The 21,542-nt window shown below is 46.0% G+C and overlaps 1 protein-coding gene across 2 annotated transcripts in view; it reads right to left on the reverse strand.

Moving 5' to 3' along the window:
• WNT7B (Wnt family member 7B) overlaps positions 1-10,576 on the reverse strand; it is a 138,255-nt gene extending 127,679 nt beyond the window's left edge. The window contains exons 1-2 of one of the 2 annotated variants that reach the window (XM_083181302.1): positions 10,129-10,576; positions 2,963-3,048 (exon numbers count right to left, since the gene is read on the reverse strand). In XM_083181302.1, the coding sequence (XP_083037428.1) occupies positions 2,963-3,009 (47 nt within the window). In that variant the 5' untranslated portion in view covers positions 3,010-3,048; positions 10,129-10,576. Of the gene's footprint in view, positions 1-2,962; positions 3,230-10,128 lie in introns of those variants that run through there. The other variant, XM_083181301.1, reaches the window with a different exon arrangement.
• Between the last annotated feature and the right edge of the window lie 10,966 nt (positions 10,577-21,542).

Consider the following 21,542-nt stretch of genomic DNA (forward strand, 5'->3'; position numbering starts at 1 on the left):
CAGTCCACTAGCTAACCAGGTACAGGCTATGTACAGGCCAAATACAGTACAATTAACTAAACAAGTAATACAGGCTAACTAAAGATTAACGACAATACAGCTAACTAAACAAGTAATACAGGCTGAGTCTCTGCTCTGCAGTCCAGCTTTCCTCCCTGCTCTCCACGTGGGGAAAATCCTTGTTTCCTGCACGTGGGGAAATCCTCATCCTGCTCCCGCCCCCGCTATACATACACTGCCGCGGGGGTTCTGGGGCGGGTGACGCGGCAGTGCTGGATTGGGCAGCGCCGCCCACTGATGATGCGCCACACCACGTAGATACACAGGCCTCTGGGGCCCGCGGCTTCCGTCATTGCGGTCACCCGGAGGAGGGGGTGGCCGTGTCTGAAGTCCCACATTTCCCCCGCTCCTTTTCCTTTGTGGTCCCCACAAAGATTCGGTTTACCATCCAGTCAAAGTCTGGGTCTGTAAACCGTGGCGCGGGCACTCCCATGGTGGCGACTCCACCTATGCACTGGCTCGGGTGGGGGGTAGGGGGCCTAAAGGGGTACTTGTCTGTGGTATCTCTGCTTATTCCACTGGTGGAGCAGCCACTGGTGGGTTGGTTTCAGCGGCCCCCTCTGCCGTGGGGGTGTGGGTGCTTGTCCCCGGAGACAAAGGTGGCACCCACCAGTCAAAGATAATGGGTCCCAGAGCGGCCGTTGGCTCCCTTGAGGCCTTCTTGGCAGCCGGCAGATTACATGGTGTTGGGGCCTCGTTCCCTGTGTTCTGAGGTTCGCATGGTCTCAATATATACCGGTGTAAGGTTCTGGTACACCCGCTGTAATCTTCGGCATGCACCTCATAGACCAGACTGTCGGGAGATAGCTGCTGTTGCACAATATATGGCACAACCTCCCATCGTTTGCTGAGCTTGCCCTTGGGTTGCTTCTCTCAGACTCGGACCCGTTGGCCTTCTGAGAGGGGAGCCCCCTGTGCCTGCACCGGTTGAGGTGCTCTTTGGACCCAATGTTTTGCTCTGCCAGTTCTGCGATGACCCCTAGACATCGCCTATGTTCTTCAATCCATCCACTCTCCGTCCATTAGTCCTCCTCCGCGGGTGTGGTCAGAACGAGGTCCTGCCTGGGGTGGCCAAACAGCATGAAGTAGGGCGAGATGCCCATGGTCCAGTGTACCCAGTTGTTGTATGCCCATACTAGCCCCTGCACAAAGTCTGGCCAATGTCTCCGCTTTTTGGGTGTTAGGGTTTGTAGCATCTGTAAGAGGGTCCGGTTGAATCTCTCACAGGCGTAGTTGCCCTGGGGGTGGTCTGCAACTTCTGCATCCGCTCCATCACTCGGCCTTGGACGCATGCAACCTGGTCCGAGTGGATGCGTTGTGGACAGTGGCCACCTCTGCCGTTTGGTATCTGGTGGGGACCACCATGATGAACTTGGTGAAGTCATCGTCATCACCAGGGTATGTTGGTATCCGCCGGTTGATTATCCTATGGTCACATAGTCTATCATCAGAAGTTCTAGTGGCCAACTGGCCCGGATGGTCTGTATGGGGGCCCTTTGCTCGGGAGGCTTGGTGACTCCACACCGCTCGCGCATCTGGTACACATCCTCCACTATCTGTTTGTGCCCTGGCAGATAGTTCTGTCGGCAAAGCCATTGGAGCGTTTCGGCTACCCCAAAGTGGGCCCCATCCTCGTGGGCCTCCACCACCAAGACTCAGGCCTGGACCTCCGGGAGAACGACTTGCCAAACGTGAAGAGGCTCCTGCTCCAGGTAGGCACGTTGACATAATTGCTCCAGTTTTGCCATGTCGAGGTGTGTCTGGGAGTTATTATCAGTGACGACCTCGAAGTCCCCTCCGGTCAAGTACTCTTAAAATTTTTCCATCATGGCCCATAATAGCGTCAGCAACTCAAGCTTAAATGAGCTGTAGTTATCAGGGTTCCGCTCCGAGTCTCGGAGGCTCCAGCTTCTGAAGGCAATGAGTCTCCGGGCCATCCTGTAATTGAGAGAGCACTGCTCCCAATCCTTGGTTGCTCCCATCCGTGTAGACCACGAAGGAGTAGTCGAAGTCCGCATAGGCTAGCACCAGGGCCTACAGGAGGGCTTCCTTCAGCCGGTTAAACACCTCCCCCCATAGTAGGTTGTGGAGGGGCCTGGCGATTTTGGCGAAACCCTGGATGAAGCGCCGGTTGTACCCCACCAGTCCCAAGAAGGCCCTCACATACATAAGGTGGGGTACAGGCATATGGGTGCATAAGGTGGGGTACAGGCATATGGGTGCATAAGGTGGGGTACAGGCATATGGGTGCATAAGGTGGGGTACAGGCTTATGGGTGCATAAGGTGGGGTACAGGCTTATGAGTGAATATATGGCGGGGTACAGGCATACCGGTACATAAAACGGGGTGCAGGCATACGGTACATAAGGTGGGTTACAGGCATACCGGTACATAAGATGGGATGCAGGCATACGGGTACAAAAGGTGGGGTACGGGTACATGAGGTAGGTTTTCATAGGCTAACAGAGGTGTTCAGCATACGTCCCTTCGAGTGTAGTGGTACTACCATCCCAGCATGCCCTGCCACAATTTCAGCATTCCCTAATAACTGCTACACTGTGGGTGTATTCAGCTATGTATGCCCAAACTGCATGCTGGGATGTGTAGTTCCACAACAGCTGGCAGGCCTCGTGTTGAACACCCCCTGGACTAGAACAACCATTTGAGCTCATATGGAACACCTACAATTTGCGCCCATTGAGAACAGCAATATTATAAATGACATATAAATAACAATAACCCCTTAGCTTATGCAGATTTGGGAGAAGACACTTCCCGACATATCGCCCTACTAAACACCGCCTTCTATGCCCAGACACGCCCACTGCCATGTGATCCCCGCACCATGTGATCCTGGCCCAAACAACAAAGTACCACAAATAAATATAACAGTGCTCTTACCTTTCTCCTGAAGTGTGGCCAGCGTATCCTGCAGGGGAACAGCCCATGCCCGCACCGTATTGGTCTCCTCCCTCTTCTCTCAGCTCCTGTTATTATAACAAATAATAAAAAATGTATAAGATAATTGAATATAACTGACACTGCCTAAGCTTAACACTAAGAAACATTATATAAAAACTCTAACCAAACTATCACTAACACTATAATCTAGAATCCACACCACCAGCTCCAGCTTCCTGCCCTAAGGGATGAACCCTAGTGTGCTGTCCTGGCTTACCACTCATTGTGAAGTCATAGGGCCATTAAGATGTAATTGAACAGACATTAGCAGCAACCATACAAGGGGGCAATTGAATGTGGTTTTTTTTGCACTTAATCTTCTGTCTAAAGCAGTGGTGTGCGGTAAAGACAGTGATTGGTGAGGCCGTGCAGGGGGAGCTGCGAGCCTGGGCTGCGGGGCTCTGGTCTATATTACCCCCAGTACACACAGCACTATACATAGTCCCCCCCCCCCAGTACACAAAGCACTATACATAACATCCCCCATACACACAGCACTATACACAGCACTCCATGTACACATGTAAGAGGTATTGGCAGAGTGTCTATAAGTACGTGCAGTGTGGTTGTCAGACCTCACACTTAGAAGATATAACCAAATGAAGGCTTTATTCAAGTGGCAGGCTTGTAGGTTACAACAGTACTTTAGTAGTTAACTTCAAGCGGTAATACAAACTGGTACATTGGGAACGACAGTCTCTGGTTGTTACTTAGCTGTAGCGTTTTGGCGCGTGCAGGGTCAATGACAGTTTGCTGGTTTACGCTGCGGTATCTCTCCCAGTCTCGCTGCTGCCAATGATGACTGATCTCCCTGTGCAAAAGGTCACGCTGGTAACGGGATTACAGCGGGGACTTGCTCCTATGCGCTCCGGTGCACGTGGAGCTACAAACAGCATGGACGGAGTCACATACGCTCTGAGGCACACACTACGCGGGGACTTCCTCACAGGAAAGGGAACGCTGCCAGCAGGGTCAGGGGTCTCTGCCCTGCTATTCGCTTAAGCGAGCTGTCACTCAGGGTGACGCCTAGCTGCGTTGGCTGCAAGGGGACAAGGCAGACTGTAAGCCTTACACTAAACAGTGTATGGAGACAGGCGCTGAGCGCTGCAATCTAACACTCCCCCTCGCTCAAGGCTGTCTTCGGCTACATAAAAGAACTTAATACAATTCTCTGTCCTTTTGTGATACCTGTAACCGAAAATATGGTTAGAGAGAAAAGACATTCAGAACATCAGAACTTCAAATCAACATTTTGAACTTAGACAAGTCCACAGTCCTTCACGAACTTAATAAGCAAGTTTGTCGACAGTCCTTTAGTAAGCATGTCAGCGACATTCTGTTCACTTGCAATGTATTCAACATCGATGGACTTGTTCTCCACTAGTTCTCTGATGAAGTGGTGTCTTATCGCGATGTGCTTCGACCTTCCATGGTGCTTGGTAGTACAGGAAAGATCTATTGCTCCCCTGTTGTCACATGCGATACTGATAGTCTCTTCTTCATAAAGTAGACCTAACTCACACAAAGTCTCTTTGATCCAGAGTGCTTCTTTTGATGTCTCTGTAAGAGCCATGTATTCGGCCTCAGTTGTTGAGAGAGCAACTGTTGGTTGTTTTCTACTCGCCCAACTAACTGCTGCTCCGGCCAGTGTGAACAGGTAACCGGTGTGGGAACGACGATCATCTTCATCTGCTCCCCAGTCGGCATCGCAGAAGACTTTCAAATTTGAATTGCTTGTCTTGGCGAATTTTAACTTCAAAGAACTTGTACCTTTTAGGTATCTCAGAATCCTCTTCACCGCAATCCAGTGTTGTCTTCCAGGATTTATTGCAAATTGGCTCACCCGACTGACTGCATGAGTGATGTCTGGACGGGTTCCAATACTTGCATACATAAGACTTCCAACCACGTTCTTGTAAGGAACATCTTGCATTTCCTCTGCTTCTTCTTGTGTGGTTGGTGACATACCTTTTGTAATCTTGATGCTTTTGTCAATTGGTGTATTCACTGACTTGGAGTCTGCCATCCCATACTTCAAGATTGTTGCCTCGATGTACATTTGTTGGTCGACTGTGACTGTTCCCTTTTGCAAGTTTTGAACAATTCTCATGCCCAACAGATGATTGGCTGGACCTAAGTCTTTCAACTTGAATCTCTGTTTCAGTTGATCTCTTACACTTGTGATGTGATCTTCGTGACCTGCTATAAGTATATCATCCACATAGACTGCTATGATGAACAACTTTTCTCCCAGAGTTTTGTGATAAAGGCAGTGGTCAGTCTCTGATCTAATAAAATTCATTTCAAGTAGTACTGTGTCCAATTTTATGTACCAGCAACGACCACTCTGCTTTAGGCCATATATGGATTTCTTCAGAAGACACACTTTCTCTGTCTGAAGTTCATTCTCATCATAATGATCTGGTGATTCCATATAGATTTCTTCAAGTAGCTCTCCATTTAGGAACGCTGAGTCGAAGTCTAGTTGGTATAGCAGTAAGTCTTGTAAGGTGGCGACTGCAATTACTAACCTGAGAGTGTTATACCTCGCAACGGGTGAGTATATCTCCCCATAGTCAATTCCGGATCTCTGTGTGTATCCCTTAGCAACAAGACGGGCTTTGTAACGGGCAACTTCTCCGTCTGAATTTAACTTCTTGCAGAAGACCCACTTGTTCTTGACTGTCTTGCGGTTGCTTGGCCTATCTACTATGGTCCAAGTATCGTTCTCTCTCAGTGCTGATAGCTCTGTGTCTATTGCAGATTTCCATTTCGCCCAATCACTGCACGCTTTCGCTTCTTGAATACTCTGAGGTTCACTGAAAGCAATATTCGCATATTCTTCCTCATATCTCCTGGCTGGTATGCCCTTGTTTCTTCTTACAGAAGCTCTATTAGTTGGTTCGCTTCCTTCTTCAGTATTTTCTGTTGCAGGTATGCTCTCTATTTCACATACCTCTCCTAGTGCTTGCTTTTCTTGCTCTTTTGCTTTTGTGGGTGATGCTGTTTCTTGAAATATCACATCTCTTGATTTTAGAAGACGTCTGTTCTCTGCATCCCAGAGCCTGTACCCTTTGCTCTCCTCACAATAGCCTAGCAATATGCACTGTCTTGATTTTGGGTCAAGTTTCTTCCTTTTCTCCTTTGGTATATGCGCATAAGCTCTGCTCCCAAAGACGCGGAGGTGACTGATGTCTGGCTTCTTCCCAGACCAGGCCTCTAAGGGGGTTTTTCCCTTCACGGCCACTGTAGGTGTTCTGTTTTTCAGGTATACTGCAGTAGATACAGCTTCTGCCCAAAAACTCTTCTCCAGGCCAGCATCGTTCACCATCGCTCGTGCTCTTTCAACGATTGTTCGGTTCGCCCTTTCACTTACGCCATTCTGTTCAGGCGTGTAGGCCATCGTCAGCTGATGCTTTATGCCATGTTTTCTGAGAAAGTCGGTTAGAACTTCATTTTCGTACTCTCCCCCATTGTCGGACCTCAGGACCTTTAGCTTTAGGCCCGTCTGAGTTTCCACTAGGTTCTTGTACTCCACAATTTTCTTGACCACCTCACTTTTCTTCCTTATGAAGTATACGTGTGTCATTCTTGTGGCGTCATCGATGAGAGTCATGAAGTATTTGTAACCACTGGTTGACTCCTCTTCCATTGGTCCGCACACATCTGTGTGCACCAGAGCTAATTGTGTTTCTGCTCTGCCTGCTGACTTGGGAAATGGGTTGCGGGTCTGCTTGCCTTTTATGCAACTCTCGCACACAGGTCTTCCGGTGTCCTTCACTGTGATTCCTGTTGCCATTCCATCAGCTAATTTCTGGACATTATCATATCCTAAGTGTCCCAAACGTCTGTGCCAGAGTTCCATCGACTCATTTTCAGCAGAGGCTGCCAAAGCTACACATTCCTCTGTGTCTAGGACGTATAGTTGGTTGCATCGGGTTGCTGAAGCAATTACAGTCCCTCTTTCATTATGCACCATACACTTGCCCTTTGCAAACTGGACTCTGTAGCCTTTTGCCTCGAGTACGCTGATAGCGATGAGGTTACTTCCCAATTCTGGTACATACAGGACGTCTTGGATATCTGTGACTACTGTCTGTCCCTCAATTCTTAGTCTCACTGTGATTGTCCCAACATTTGAAGCAGTAAGGACCTTTTCACCAATCCCGGTAACTGTTGTGGGGTTACACTGTGTTAAAGAATTGAACCACTCCTTGTTGCAGCTGAAGTGTCTAGAGGCTCCCGAGTCCATGTACCAGAGATCCCTCCTTGGCTTGTCTGTTACATTCAGTGCTGACTCGTTCTTCTTATCATGCCGCTTGTGCATGCCACTAGTGTTCTTCAGCCTGCATTCTGAAGCCTTGTGCCCTACTTTGTGGCACACATAACATTTGAATGTGCATTTCTTGGGTTTCGCACCCTTTGCTACTAAGGCAGAACCCTCAGCTATGGCATCCTTGTGGATTCTCTCTTGGAACTGTAGTAGTTTGGCTCTCACAACTTCAGTTGTAAGCTTGGTTTCATTTGACTCCAGTGCGACAACTAGGAAGTCAAATTCTTCTGTCAAGTTCTGCAGCATTACCATCGCCACTTCTTCCTCATCCACTTTTGCTCCTACACATGCCAATTGCTGAGCTATCGATAGTATCTTATCAATATAATCGTTCATGTCCTTGCATGCATTCAGCTTTGTTCCATACAGTGTGCGTCTCAGACTTATCCTTCTCATTAAGCCTTTATTCTCATAAGCACCTTGTAGAGTTGTCCACATGTCCTTAGCGGACTCCTTCCCACAGATAGTAGAATAAACATGCTGCTCCACAGCCAGGCCTATTGTGCCAATGGCCTTGTCTACCTCTTCTGGGTTTGGACTATCTCCTGGGGCTATTGTGACTTTCCATAGCTTCTCCCTCTTAAGCTGCATTTCCATAGCGAACTTCCATGTAGTATAATTCTCTGAGCCTTTGAGCTTTGGAAAGTTCATGCTATGCCCTGTACTGTGCATTCTCGTTAACTCTCCCACAAATGGCAATTTAGAAATAATTCCTTTGTGTTCTTTTATGTACTGCGCTAGCACTTTGTCTTCAGGGGGTTAATCTTCGCGCACGTGACGTGCTGGGCCCATAACCTATTGGCAGAGTGTCTATAAGTACGTGCAGTGTGGTTGTCAGACCTCACACTTAGAAGATATAACCAAATGAAGGCTTTATTCAAGTGGCAGGCTTGTAGGTTACAACAGTACTTTAGTAGTTAACTTCAAGCGGTAATACAAACTGGTACATTGGGAACGACAGTCTCTGGTTGTTACTTAGCTGTAGCGTTTTGGCGCGTGCAGGGTCAATGACAGTTTGCTGGTTTACGCTGCGGTATCTCTCCCAGTCTCGCTGCTGCCAATGATGACTGATCTCCCTGTGCAAAAGGTCACGCTGGTAACGGGATTACAGCGGGGACTTGCTCCTATGCGCTCCGGTGCACGTGGAGCTACAAACAGCATGGACGGAGTCACATACGCTCTGAGGCACACACTACGCGGGGACTTCCTCACAGGAAAGGGAACGCTGCCAGCAGGGTCAGGGGTCTCTGCCCTGCTATTCGCTTAAGCGAGCTGTCACTCAGGGTGACGCCTAGCTGCGTTGGCTGCAAGGGGACAAGGCAGACTGTAAGCCTTACACTAAACAGTGTATGGAGACAGGCGCTGAGCGCTGCAATCTAACAAGAGGCACTTGCTGCGCGTACTCATCTCGCTGCACTCTGTCTCTCACCTTCGGGCCGATGATGGTCCCGGTACTTCCCTTTTTGCTCCACTGGCTTCCGATGCGACGCCACCTGTAGGGGAAACGGGGAAAGGAGAATCCCACTATGGAGGGGAAGGGAAGGTCATCACAGGCAGTACTGGCCTCAGACTGGTTACACCCACTTGTGGAACACGGCGGGTGTAACTCGGGTGGGGAAACGCTGCGCAACCTGCGACCTAGTGCCGGATCCTCCGATGCATATGGCCTAGGGTCGCGCAACCTGGCGCCTAACGCACGCACAACCTGGAAAGAACACAATCTGCACAGGGCCACAATTTCATGAACCCAAGTACAGCATACAATGCACAGTGCCAAATAAAACAGTACAATGCAAACAAGACAACACTGCACCAGCACACTAGTGAGGGCTTACCTCCCTCTGACTGCTCCCAGCCATACCACAGTAGCCTCTGTGGCGACACCTGAATGGACGCCTGCTGCCACAGACCTATTATCCCTACCAAGACCTAGGAGGTGCGAAGGAGAACCCCCAGCTTGAGTGACAGCAGGGAAGAGTGAATCGGAAGCCGATTAAACACTTCCCCCATAGTAGGTTGTGGAGGAGCCTGGAGATTTTGGCGAAACCCTTGATGAAGCGCCGGTTGTACCCCACCAGTTCCAAGAAGGCCCTCACATACATAAGGAGGGGTAAAGGCATATATGTACGTAAGGTGGGGTACAGGCATATGGGTGCATAAGGTGGGGTACAGGCATATGTGTGCATAAGGTGGGGTACAGGCATATGGGTACATGAGGTGGGGTACAGGCATACCAGTACATAAGGCGGGGTGCAGGCATACCGGTACATAAGGTGGGGTACAGGAATACGGGTACAAAAGGTGGGGTACGGGTACATGAGGTAGGTTTTCATAGGCTAACAGAGGTGTTCAGCATACGTCCCTTCGTGTGTAGTGGTACTACCATCCCAGCATGCCCTGCCACAATTTCAGCATTCCCTAATAACTGCTACACTGTGGGTGTATTCAGCTATGTATGCCCAAACTGCATGCTGGGATGTGTAGTTCCAGCTGGCAGGCCTCGTGTTGAACACCCCCTGGACTAGAACAACCATTTGAGCTCATATGGAACACCTACAATTTGCGCCCATTGAGAACAGCAATATTATAAATGACATATAAATAACAATAACCCCTTAGCTTATGCAGATTTGGGAGAAGACACTTCCCGACATATCGGCCTACTAAACACCGCCTTCTATGCCCAGACACGCCCACTGCCATGTGATCCCCGCACCATGTGATCTTGGCCCAAACAACAAAGTACCACAAATAAATATAACAGTGCTCTTACCTTTCTCCTGAAGTGTGGCCAGCGTATCCTGCAGGGGAACAGCCCATGACCGCACCGTATGGTCTCCTCCCTCTTCTCTCAGCTCCTGTTATTATAACAAATAATAAAAAATGTATAAGATAATTGAATATAACTGACACTGCCTAAACTTAACACTAAGAAACATTATATAAAAACTCTAACCAAACTATCACTAACACTATAATCTAGAATCCACACCACCAGCTCCAGCTTCCTGCCCTAAGGGATGAACCCTAGTGTGCTGTCCTGGCTTACCACTCATTGTGAAGTCATAGGGCCATTAAGATGACATTAGCAGCAGCCATACAAGGAAATACTGGTATGACATAAAGGGGGTAATTTAATGGTTTTTTTTGCACCTAATCTGTCTAAAGCAGTGGTGTGCAGTGAAGACAGTGATTGGTGAGGCCATGCCGGGGGAGCTGCGAGCCTGGGCTCCGTGGCTCTGGTCTATATTACCCCCAGTACACCCAGCACTATACATAGTCCCTCCTGTATACAAAGCACTATACATAGTCCCCCCCCCAGTACACAAAGCACTCCCTGTCCACACATCACACTGCACTATACACAGTCCCCCCAGTACACAAAGCACTATTCATAACATCCCCAATATACACAGCACTATGCACAGCACTCCCTGTACACATGTAAGAGGCACGGGGGCGTGGCCTGCGCCACTCGCTGCGCGTACTCACCTCGCTGCGCTCTGTCTCTCACCTTCGGGCCGATGATGGTCCCGGTACTTCCCTTTTTGCTCCACTGGCTTCCGATGCGACGCCACCTGTAGGGAAAACGGGGAAAGGAGAATCCCACTATGGAGGGGAAGGGAAGGTCATCACAGGCAGTACTGGCCTCAGACTGGTTACATCCACTTGTGGAACACGGCGGGTGTAACTCGGGTGGGGAAATGCTGCGCAACCTGCGACCTAGTGCCGGATCCTCCAATGCCATGGCCTAGGGTCGCGCAACCTGGTGCCTAACGCACGCACAACCTGGAAAGAACACAATCTGCACAGGGCCACAATTGCATGAACCCAAGTACAGCATACAATGCACAGTGCCAAATAAAACAGTACAATGCAAACAAGACAACACTGCACCAGCACACTAGTGAGGGCTTACCTCCCTCTGACTGCTCCCAGCCATACCACAGTATCCTCTGTGGCGACACCTGAATGGACGGCCTGCTGCCGCAGACCTATTATCCCTACCAAGACCTAGGAGGTGCGAAGGAGAACCCCCAGCTTGAGTGACAGCAGGGAAGAGTGAATCGGAAGCCGATTAAACACTTCCCCCATAGTAGGTTGTGGAGGAGCCTGGAGATTTTGGCGAAACCCTTGATGAAGCGCCGGTTGTACCCCACCAGTCCCAAGAAGGCCCTCACATACATAAGGTGCGGTACAGGCATATGGGTGCATAAGGTGGAGTAAAGGCATATGTGTGCATAAGGTGGGGTACAGGCATATGGGTACATGAGGTGGGGTACAGGCATACCAGTACATAAGGCGGGGTGCAGGCATACTGGTACATAAGGTGGGGTACAGGAATACCGGTACATAAGATGGGATGCAGGCATACGGGTACAAAAGGTGGGGTATGGGTACATGAGGTAGGTTTTCATAGGCTAACAGAGGTGTTCAGCATACGTCCCTTCGTGTGTAGTGGTACTACCATCCCAGCATGCCCTGCCACAATTTCAGCATTCCCTAATAACTGCTACACTGTGGGTGTATTCAGCTATGTATGCCCAAACTGCATGCTGGGATGTGTAGTTCCAGCTGGCAGGCCTCGTGTTGAACACCCCCTGGACTAGAACAACCATTTGAGCTCATATGGAACACCTATAATTTGCGCCCATTGAGAACAGCAATATTATAAATGACATACAATAACCCCTTAACTTATGCAGATTTGGGAGAAGACACTTCCCAACATATCGGCCTACTAAACACCACCTTCTATGCCCAGACACGCCCACTGCCATGTGATCCCCGCACCATGTGATCCCCGCACCATGTGATCCTGCAAACAACAAAGTACCACAAATAAATATAACAGTGCTCTTACCTTTCTCCTGAAGTGTGGCCAGCGTATCCTGCAGGGGAACAGCCCATGCCCGCACCGTATGGTCTCCTCCCTCTTCTCTCAGCTCCTGTTATTATAACAAATAATAAAAAATGTATAAGATAATTGAATATAACTGACACTGCCTAAACTTAACACTAAGAAACAATATATAAAAACTCTAACCAAACTATCACTAACACTATAATCTAGAATCCACACCACCAGCTCCAGCTTCCTGCCCTAGAAGGATGAACCCTAGTGTGCTGTCCTGGCTTACCACTCATTGTGAAGTCATAGGGCCATTAAAGACAGTGATTGGTGAGGCCGTGCCGGGGGAGCTGCGAGCCTGGCCTGCGTGGCTCTGGTCTATATTACCCCCAGTACACACAGCACTATACATAGTCCCTCCTGTACACAAAGCACTATACATAGTCGCCCCCCCCCCCAGTACACAAAGCACTAAACATAGCCCCCCCAGTACACACAGCACTCCCTGTCCACACATCACACTGCACTATACACAGTCCCCCAATATACAAAGCACTATACATAACATCCCCCATACACACAGCACTATACACAGCACTCCCTGTACACATGTAAGAGGCACTTGCAGCGCGTACTCATCTCGCTGCGCTCCGTCTCTCACCTTCGGGCCGATGATGGTCCCGGTACTTCCCTTTTTTTTCCACTGGCTTCCGATGCGACGCCACCTGTAGGGGAAACGGGGAAAGGAGAATCCCACTATAGAGGGGAGGGGAAGGTCATCACAGGCACTACTAGCCTCAGACTGGTTACACCCACTTGTAATAAACACCCTTGAACCGTTTCCTTGGCCTGATTCTTGCCCTACTCCCAAGAAGATGAGAAGAGGAGGAAGAGACGATCAGCTTCCTAGAGTGCAAGGTAAAAGGGTTACTGGCTTATTCATCCTGGCTCATCACACTTACACACATATATAAAAAAATAATACATACATTAAGTAAATAAAAAACATAAAAAAGAATAATACATGAGATAAAAAATACTATTAAATAGATGGAGAATTTCATACAGTAATAATTTAAGATAAAAAGTGTCAGCTCGAATTACACATTTAAACCATTGGGAACAAAGGTGTTTAAACGATGGATCCAGCACATTTCCGTTTGGGACAGATGCTATTCTATATCTCTCGTTCGCTATTTGGGTGTAATTAGCTGGACACCCCAAAAATTTGGAATGGGGTCATTTGGTCTACAGCCGGATGGTCGACAGTCATTAGGTCGAAACCATTAGATCAACATGGGAAAAGGTAGACAATGGTCTAGGTCAAAAGGTCATTAGTTCGACAGGTCATTCGTTCGACAGGTCATTAGTTCAACAGAGTCTAGTTCGACAGTCTAAAGGGGTTTTCACTGTTTTTTGAGCCGATATGTGCCAACAGGCGGTATTTCATGCCCTACCATCCACTAGGGCAGGCATGTCCAAACTATGGCCCTCCAGCTGTTGTGAAACTACACCTCCCAGCATGCCTTGCCACAGTTTTAGCATTCCCTAATAGCAAAACTGTGGCAAGGCATGATGGGACTAGTAGTTTCACAACAGCTGGAGGGCCATAGTTTGGAGATGCCTGCACTAGGGTGTGATGGGAGAATAAAATAGTGTGCCGACCGTAGCGAGACACTGTGCCCGAAGGATTGTGAGCGCAGCGAGGTGATGCAGTGCACTTTATGTCCATGTCGACTGTGTTGACATGCTGGTAAAAAAAAAAACAGTGAAAAACCCCATGTCGACCTTTTGACTGTCGACCTTTTGACTGTCGAACTAATGACCTGTCAAACTAATGACCTTTGGACCTAAAACCATGTCGACCAAGGCCCATGTCGACCTTTTCCCATGTCGACAAAATGGTGTCGACGTAATGACTGTTGACCATCATGCTGTAGACAAAATGATCCCAACCAAATTTTTTTATAAAAACCATACGATAGATTCTTGAGTTTAATATGTGCGTAAGCATTGTGCATAGGTAAACCGTTGCGTATATTATAAACGTGTTTCGCGATGTGAACTTTAAATGACATAAAAAAGACCACACGCACATTCTAGAAGGTATATCACATTCTTAGAATGGCATTTGATGAAATCCTCTATCTTATGATTTTTATTTTTAAACGTAAAAGTCACCATCTTTTTTTCAGTGGAATTAACAGATTTACACATCAGGCAACACCCACACCAATGGAAACACTTGGTTCCCTCACTTTGTCTCGGTTTCATTTCGCTGGTACTTTTTACCAAGTGGTCTTTTAATGATGGGGCCTTCCTGTATATAAAAGTGGGTTTTGGGGGAAATAGGTTTCCAAGGACTGGGTCTTGTTTAAGCAAAAAACAGTTTCTTTTGAAATTTTAAATTTTCTATCTTCTTATGTGATTTGGTGAATTTAGCGATGAAGGACCACTGATGTTTTGTATTACTATTCTCAATTTTTGGGACTCTCTCTTTCATCAGGTCACGTTTTTTCACTCTACTGTATGCATTTTGTCTTTCACTCTCTTTAGAACTTCTTCGGAGTAGCCCTTGGAAGATAACTGTTCTGAGACCTCTTGTAGTTAATGTTCACAGATTCCCATATCAGAACAGTTTCGCTTAATGTGCACAAATTGGCCATATGGTATGCCATTAAGACAATTCTGATGATGTGCACGTGATGTATCTATAAAGATATTTAAATCTGTTGGCTTTCTAAAAGTTTTTGTATTAAAAATACCATCTTTAATAAAAATGAAACCTCCGAGTTGCTGGTAGTGAAACTAAAATTTATATAAAAGTCATTAATATTAAGGTTTTCACAGAAGGTTTCCAAATTTTCTTCACTATCACGCCAAATAAAAAGCACATCGTCAGTAAAATGATACCAGGACACCAAACCTTGCCCCAGCACACCGTCATGCCATATATGTCTGTCCTTCCAATAGGCCATGAACAGGTTAGCGTAGCTGGGGGCAAATCTGGTGCCCATTACTGTGCCAATACATTGTAAAAAAAAAAAAAAAAGAAACATAATAAAAATTATTATCTAAAATGAACTTCTGTAGTTTGGTGCTAAATATACATGAGTTGAGGAAATATGACACTGCTTATAATACCTTCTCCTTATTAATAATGGTATACAGGGTGCTTACATCGGTGGTGCATAGGATGTCATTTTCTTGCCAGACATAATTTGATAATTTCCTAAGGATGCCACCCGTATATTTTAAGTAGGCTTTAGTCTTACCTACCAACGGTTGTAGGTAGTGGTCCACCATAGTGGACAGATTACTCGTTAAACTGTTGTACCCCAGAATGATGGGTCTTCCAGATGGGTGGGCTGTGTCCTTATGGACTTTTGTCAGGATATAGATAGTTGGTATTGATGGTTCTTTTATATTCAAAAAGTTCAAACTAATTTTTTTGCAATAACCTTCTCTTCCAATGCATTGGTGGTTAAATCAAGGAGGGCTTTACTGATTTTACAAGTAGGGTCCATTTTTAGTTTCTTATAGGTGTTACCTGTTTTGGGTTGTTTTTCGATTACTTCCATATACTCCTCTATTGGACAGCCACCGTTGAAAACAATTGAGTTCCCTCCAAAGTATGAGACTGGCAGAGTAGCATAGACCTGAGAGGCGCAATATTTTATCCAAAATGGAAGGAGCGTTGGAGACGGCTGGGTTTATTCTGTCTGAATGCTGTAAAGCGGATCAGGCATAGTAAAGTGTGGGTATAGCCCTGGCTATGCAGCTCCAGGACACCCATGGTGGTCTCACTAGTACAGAGCGGGCACCTCTACTGATCAGGTGAAGCCTTGATAGAGCCTTAACAGAGACACATACATTGGCTAAATGCCCCGCTGTCTGTTGTTATGGGAACAGTGATATATTAGTGTGTGTGAATGACAGTTATTCAGTAGAGCTATTATATCATACTGAAGTGTTCACAAAGCCACAATTGAGTGCCTCCAGTTCATATTATTGTTGGGGTACACTCGTACCGAAGTCAGATACCAGGTGGTCGGAACAACCTAAAACAGAGGTGCTTTACGCTATCTTGCTATTTGGCCCTAGGCAAAATATATACTGAAGGATATTTTTGGGAATGGTGAAGTCAAAATCCTGGTGGTCGGAATCCCGACGGTCGAAATACCTACCACCACAATGCTGACCGCCGCAATACCGGGACTTTGTCCCTCTATGGGTGTCCACGACACCCATAGAGGGAGAATAAAACAGTGTGCCGAGTGTAGCGAGGTCACAAGGGGCGGGGGGATCCACGCCCCCTCCCTTGTCGGCATTGTGGTGGTTGGGATTCCGGCGTCGGTATTTCGACCATCGGGATTCCGACCGCTGGGATTTCATACTGATCCCTTGGGAACAACCTCCCACTGTGATATGTACATGCCCTAAAAGCTGTCTCCACATTTCAAAATGTAAAATGTTGGGAGAAATCAAGTGAAGCTGCGGTATATGGTGATCAATTGTGTGGTGCAGAGCCTCTCAGATTTGGTTGGCCAGCCAGGGCCTCTATGTGTGCATAACTGCCCGTTCATATTAGACAGCCAATCACAACGGGGAGTGGTAGGATAAACGCAGATATCTCGTGGCCTTTCAGATGCCATTTTCTGGGCGTGCACAAATTAGCCGTTACAATCTTCCTTGCTACTGGAGAGATGTCTGTGTCCTGGGTGAGCAGCTCAGCTTGTGCGTCTTCAGTGGTACTCAAGACTCTCCGATATGTTCTAAATTACAACAATGGTTCAGCTGTATCAGAATTTATATGCTATCGAATGGAAAAGGTGCCTTAGCAGTGGGGTGTCTCTATGCTCAGGTTAGCTTCTGCCCACATTAGCATAAAAGCAATGACTGTTAATATAAAGAAAAATGGAAAAGAGTGTATATTAATCGTTGGGACCGCACATCGGATCGAAATCGTACATAAAACACATACAATTTGACACTTTCACCCAATTTCTTGGCCCGATCCGTGGAAATCGGGTGAAAAGGGCTCAAATCGTATAAGTGAATGGCAAGCTGATCGCTATTGCGGAAATTTGCAGATGACTGCGAGTAGATAACCACCACCCACACAGAACCCGCCTGTGCAAGTGAATTGCAAAAGGATCACTATTCATTATCCACCCGCCAATCCATACGGAATTCCCGAACCATCAAATGATTTCCCCAGTCTGTGCGTTTGTGAGTAGAGACCGGCTGATCAGGCCCGGTGCTGATGTCACAGACCCTCCTTTAAACTGGACACGTCTGTGTTTTTACACGGAGGGGGAAGGGGTGTGGCCAGGGTGCAACTATGCAAAATGGCTTTTGCGTATCACTGCCACTACATTATTTTTACATGTGTATTTTAAATACCTTTTTGATTCTAGATTATTTATTTTACCAGCGTAGTTAATTAGTATAAAGAACAACATCATTTTTCATGTTAACCCAGGACTGTTTATATTTATAGACGGAAACTAATTTACATTTTACTAAATTCGACTTAAACAATTACAAAATATTTATATTGCATCCACCAGATCTTTACAAGATAATACAAAATCCTATTGGAGAAAAGCAGTATCTAAATACTTATTATTAATTATAGGTATGTGCTTAGCAACCAGCTGTTATTAATAATAACTACTAATAATAATAATAATAATAATAATAATAAAAAATTGTAATTACAGTAAATGTCCACCAGGTGGAAGCATCTTACAGAAAGAAAAAATATCCCCATCTATAGAGTAGTGGTATGGCAACAACTTCTTTTTTTTATTTATTTTTATTAGCAGGCCCTAAAATTGAATAAACATTTATGGCTCTATTCTATTCAATGTATTTTTGTCCGATAAAAAAAAAAAAAGCCGGATTTCGTGATTGTCATTATTGCGGTATCCAATTTGCAGATGTTTTTATAAAATGACTGAAAGTGGACCCGCGATTGGGGATTTCGCCCATCCGCCGGCTGCTTACCAGCTTATAGGAATAATACCTGATATTGGCAGGTACAGGTTGGGTACCCCTTTTCCAGATATCTGTTATCCAAATTATTCTGAAAACTATATATATATATATATATATATATATATATATATATATATATATATATATATATATATATATAGCAGGCAGATGAGGGCACTCCAGTACAACGGTGGTTTGACTGCCGGGGTGCAGCGGGTGAATGGGATATGCAGGAGGACGGGAAACACAGGCACTCCACGGACTTGATAAAATAACGGCACAAAGGCACACAGAAGTGGCCAACGTTTCGGAGCTTTTTTTTTTTTTTTTTTCTTTTTTTTTGCTAAAAGCGCTACTGGGGACATATGTAACTGGCACTACTGGGAACATGATATGTAACTGGCACTACTGTGGACATCTGTAACTGACACTGAGGACATGAAATGTAACTGTCACTACTGGAGACATGATATGTTACTAGCACTACTGGGGACATGATATGTAACTGGCACTACTGTGGACATCTGTAACTGACACTGAGGACATGAAATGTAACTGGCACTACTGGGGACATGATATGTAACTGGCCCCACTGGGGACATGATATGTAACAGCACTACTGGGGACATTATATGTAACTGGCACTACTGGGGACATGATATGTAATTGGTACTACTGGGGACATTATATGTAACTGGCACTACTGTGGACATCTGTAACTGGCACTAAATATGTGCAAGAAAATGATTTCTTAGCATTCAAATTCAGTTCCTGAGATAGTACACAAACTTTGTTTCATGCACAAATCATATATATATATATATATATATATGTCTAGTGTCCATGAGTCTTTGAAACACTGCCACCTGCTGGCTCGTTATGTGCCTGTAGGAAAGTTATTTTAATCCTTGAAGGGCCCACCTCACTGCCTGACGAAGGGACAAGTAGCTCCCGATATCCCGATACGCGTTGCAGGAGGCTGGAGTGTTGTTTATGGGAAGGAGGAATCCAGAGCTGGAGTTTTGGGAAGCATCTGAGACCCAGGTTTATCTGTAGAACCAGGGGCCCTTCAAGGATTAAAAGAACTTTCCTACAGGCTTTCAAAATCACCATGATCTGGTAAACCCCCACCCATAATATTAAGGAGACCTTGTAAATCGGTCCAAATTTTATTATTGTGTGTAAAAAATATTTTATTGTGTTTTGAGTGCTTTTTGTATTAATAAATTGTTATCCCTGGCAATATCACACTATTTGTTTTTCCATCTTCCCCATATCCCCATCTCTTATATTATTGGCGAGCCTCGCTGAGAGGTGAAGATATATATAAATAAGGGAAGTAACATTCATTTATTGTTCACCTTTATAAAATGGTCACCTACTCACTGGGAAGGTGTCAGCGCACAAAGTCACTTACTATTTCTACAAACCGATAAATGCACTTTGGGCGGTATTCAATGAGGCTGATTCGCCAGGTTTTTATGGCGATTTTGTGCTGTAAGGCGAATTTCTGACTAAAACGGTGAATCACCCTATTCAATGACCAGATGGCGAATACATTTCAAGGTTTTTTTCGCCATGATTCACCGAGTAGCAATCGCTATCTTTTTATGGTGAAGTGGAAGGTGAACTTTTAAAATAAAGTGTTTTGTTTTTTACAATTGGTGTAAAAAAATCAGGAATTTTATTCTGAGGAGGGGCATGCTATTTTTATTCATGTGCTGTAAGCACATGAATATATATTTGATTAAAAAAAAAAATATTTATATTTTTTTTTTTACACAGACCAGCCAGCAGGGGGCCGGAGCCGAGACGCTCATTATATATTCATATATTCACTGCACCCGATCATTACATATGCATGATCGGGTGTAGTGAATATACCCGGTCCCCTGCTGGCACCCCCGGGGGGGCAGCCTGTGCTGCCTGGCACCCGGGGAGCCCACCTCCCCCCCACAAACGTTCTGGGGCAGGCAGGGAGACTTCCATCTCCCTGCCTGCCACCGTCCTCAGGCTCCCTGCGGCGTCCGCCGCAGGAGCTCAAATTCGCCGGTCAGTGGCAGTGAGCCCCTGACTCGTTGAATACCGGAGCCGGCGAGGCTCCGGAACGCAGCGAGCAGTGGCGAATGTGCAGCGAATCCTAATCAGGATTCGCTGCACGTCGCCGGTATTCACATTGAATACCGCCCTTTGTGTTCACGCATGAGTCCCGTCCTCAAGATACCCCATTGAAATATAAAAATATTCCGATATCCGAAGCGCTGCAAAGATCTGAAAAGTTGTAAATATATATACTTTGCATTATTTTAATAATTGTAAAGTCAAACCTATGGGCTATACTGGAGTATGACAGATGAGGCTCTGCCTACCCTGACTGCACACAGGTTTGATGCCCACTACATGGTATTAGCAATGTGATTATTACTGATGTTTCCCCAGCTGATTTTCTACGTGCACTACAAAAGCCAGGACAGAACATCCAGGTGATAATTAGACACAGGGAAAGCAGCGTCCTAGTTCTCTGTAGCTCCGTTCATCCCTGCAGGACCCTGGTTACAACATGAATAAGTATGTATATGCCTGTAGTGAGGAGGCTGCCAGAGGATGCACCACATTCAGGGCATTTATTGGTAAGTGAGAATAAGATTTTTGAGCATCTGGCTGTGGATATAAAGCCTCTGTAAATTGAGCATTGTCTTTATACTTTTAGAAATTCTCCGCCTGTCATGTGCATTTCTATCCAGACTTTGACTTTTGGAATACAAATCTTTAACTGCTCAAAAGACCAATGTGCCTTGCTGCAAAAAAACAAACAAAAACCTACCTGAGCAGTGTTTTAGTAGATACGTGTAAAAGTTACAATGATGAAGAAAGCATTCCTAAAGGGGGTGTGATAATGTGTAGCAGTCTATTCCTGCCACAAAAAAATTAATACTATTTTAATTCCAGCAGATGGCGCTGTTACCCAATAAATCTGTATTACATGCTACACACCCTTAACATCTAAACAGCATTATAAAAAAACAAACATACAAAGAAACCAGCTCTTATCACTGTGTGCCTGTCACAGCCAGCCACTCTGTGAGCTGAATCTATACTTACAGATAACAGTACTGTATATCGGTAGTGGTGCCATCAATTAGCACTTGGATATAGTCGGAGTAGTAGTTCTTTAACAGCTGGGTATCCAAGGCTACCTGAACCCCTCTCCAGTTGTGATACTGCCTGCACAATCCTAGTTACATACCCTCCAACTGTACCGTTTTAGCCGGTACAGTACCGTTTTTTAACAGTCTGTACCGGCTAAAACGAACTGTACCTATTGTACGGCG

Source organism: Crinia signifera, chromosome 4, assembly GCF_055691185.1.
Source record: "Crinia signifera chromosome 4, ASM5569118v1, whole genome shotgun sequence".
In the NCBI taxonomy this organism is placed as follows: domain Eukaryota; kingdom Metazoa; phylum Chordata; class Amphibia; order Anura; family Myobatrachidae; genus Crinia; species Crinia signifera.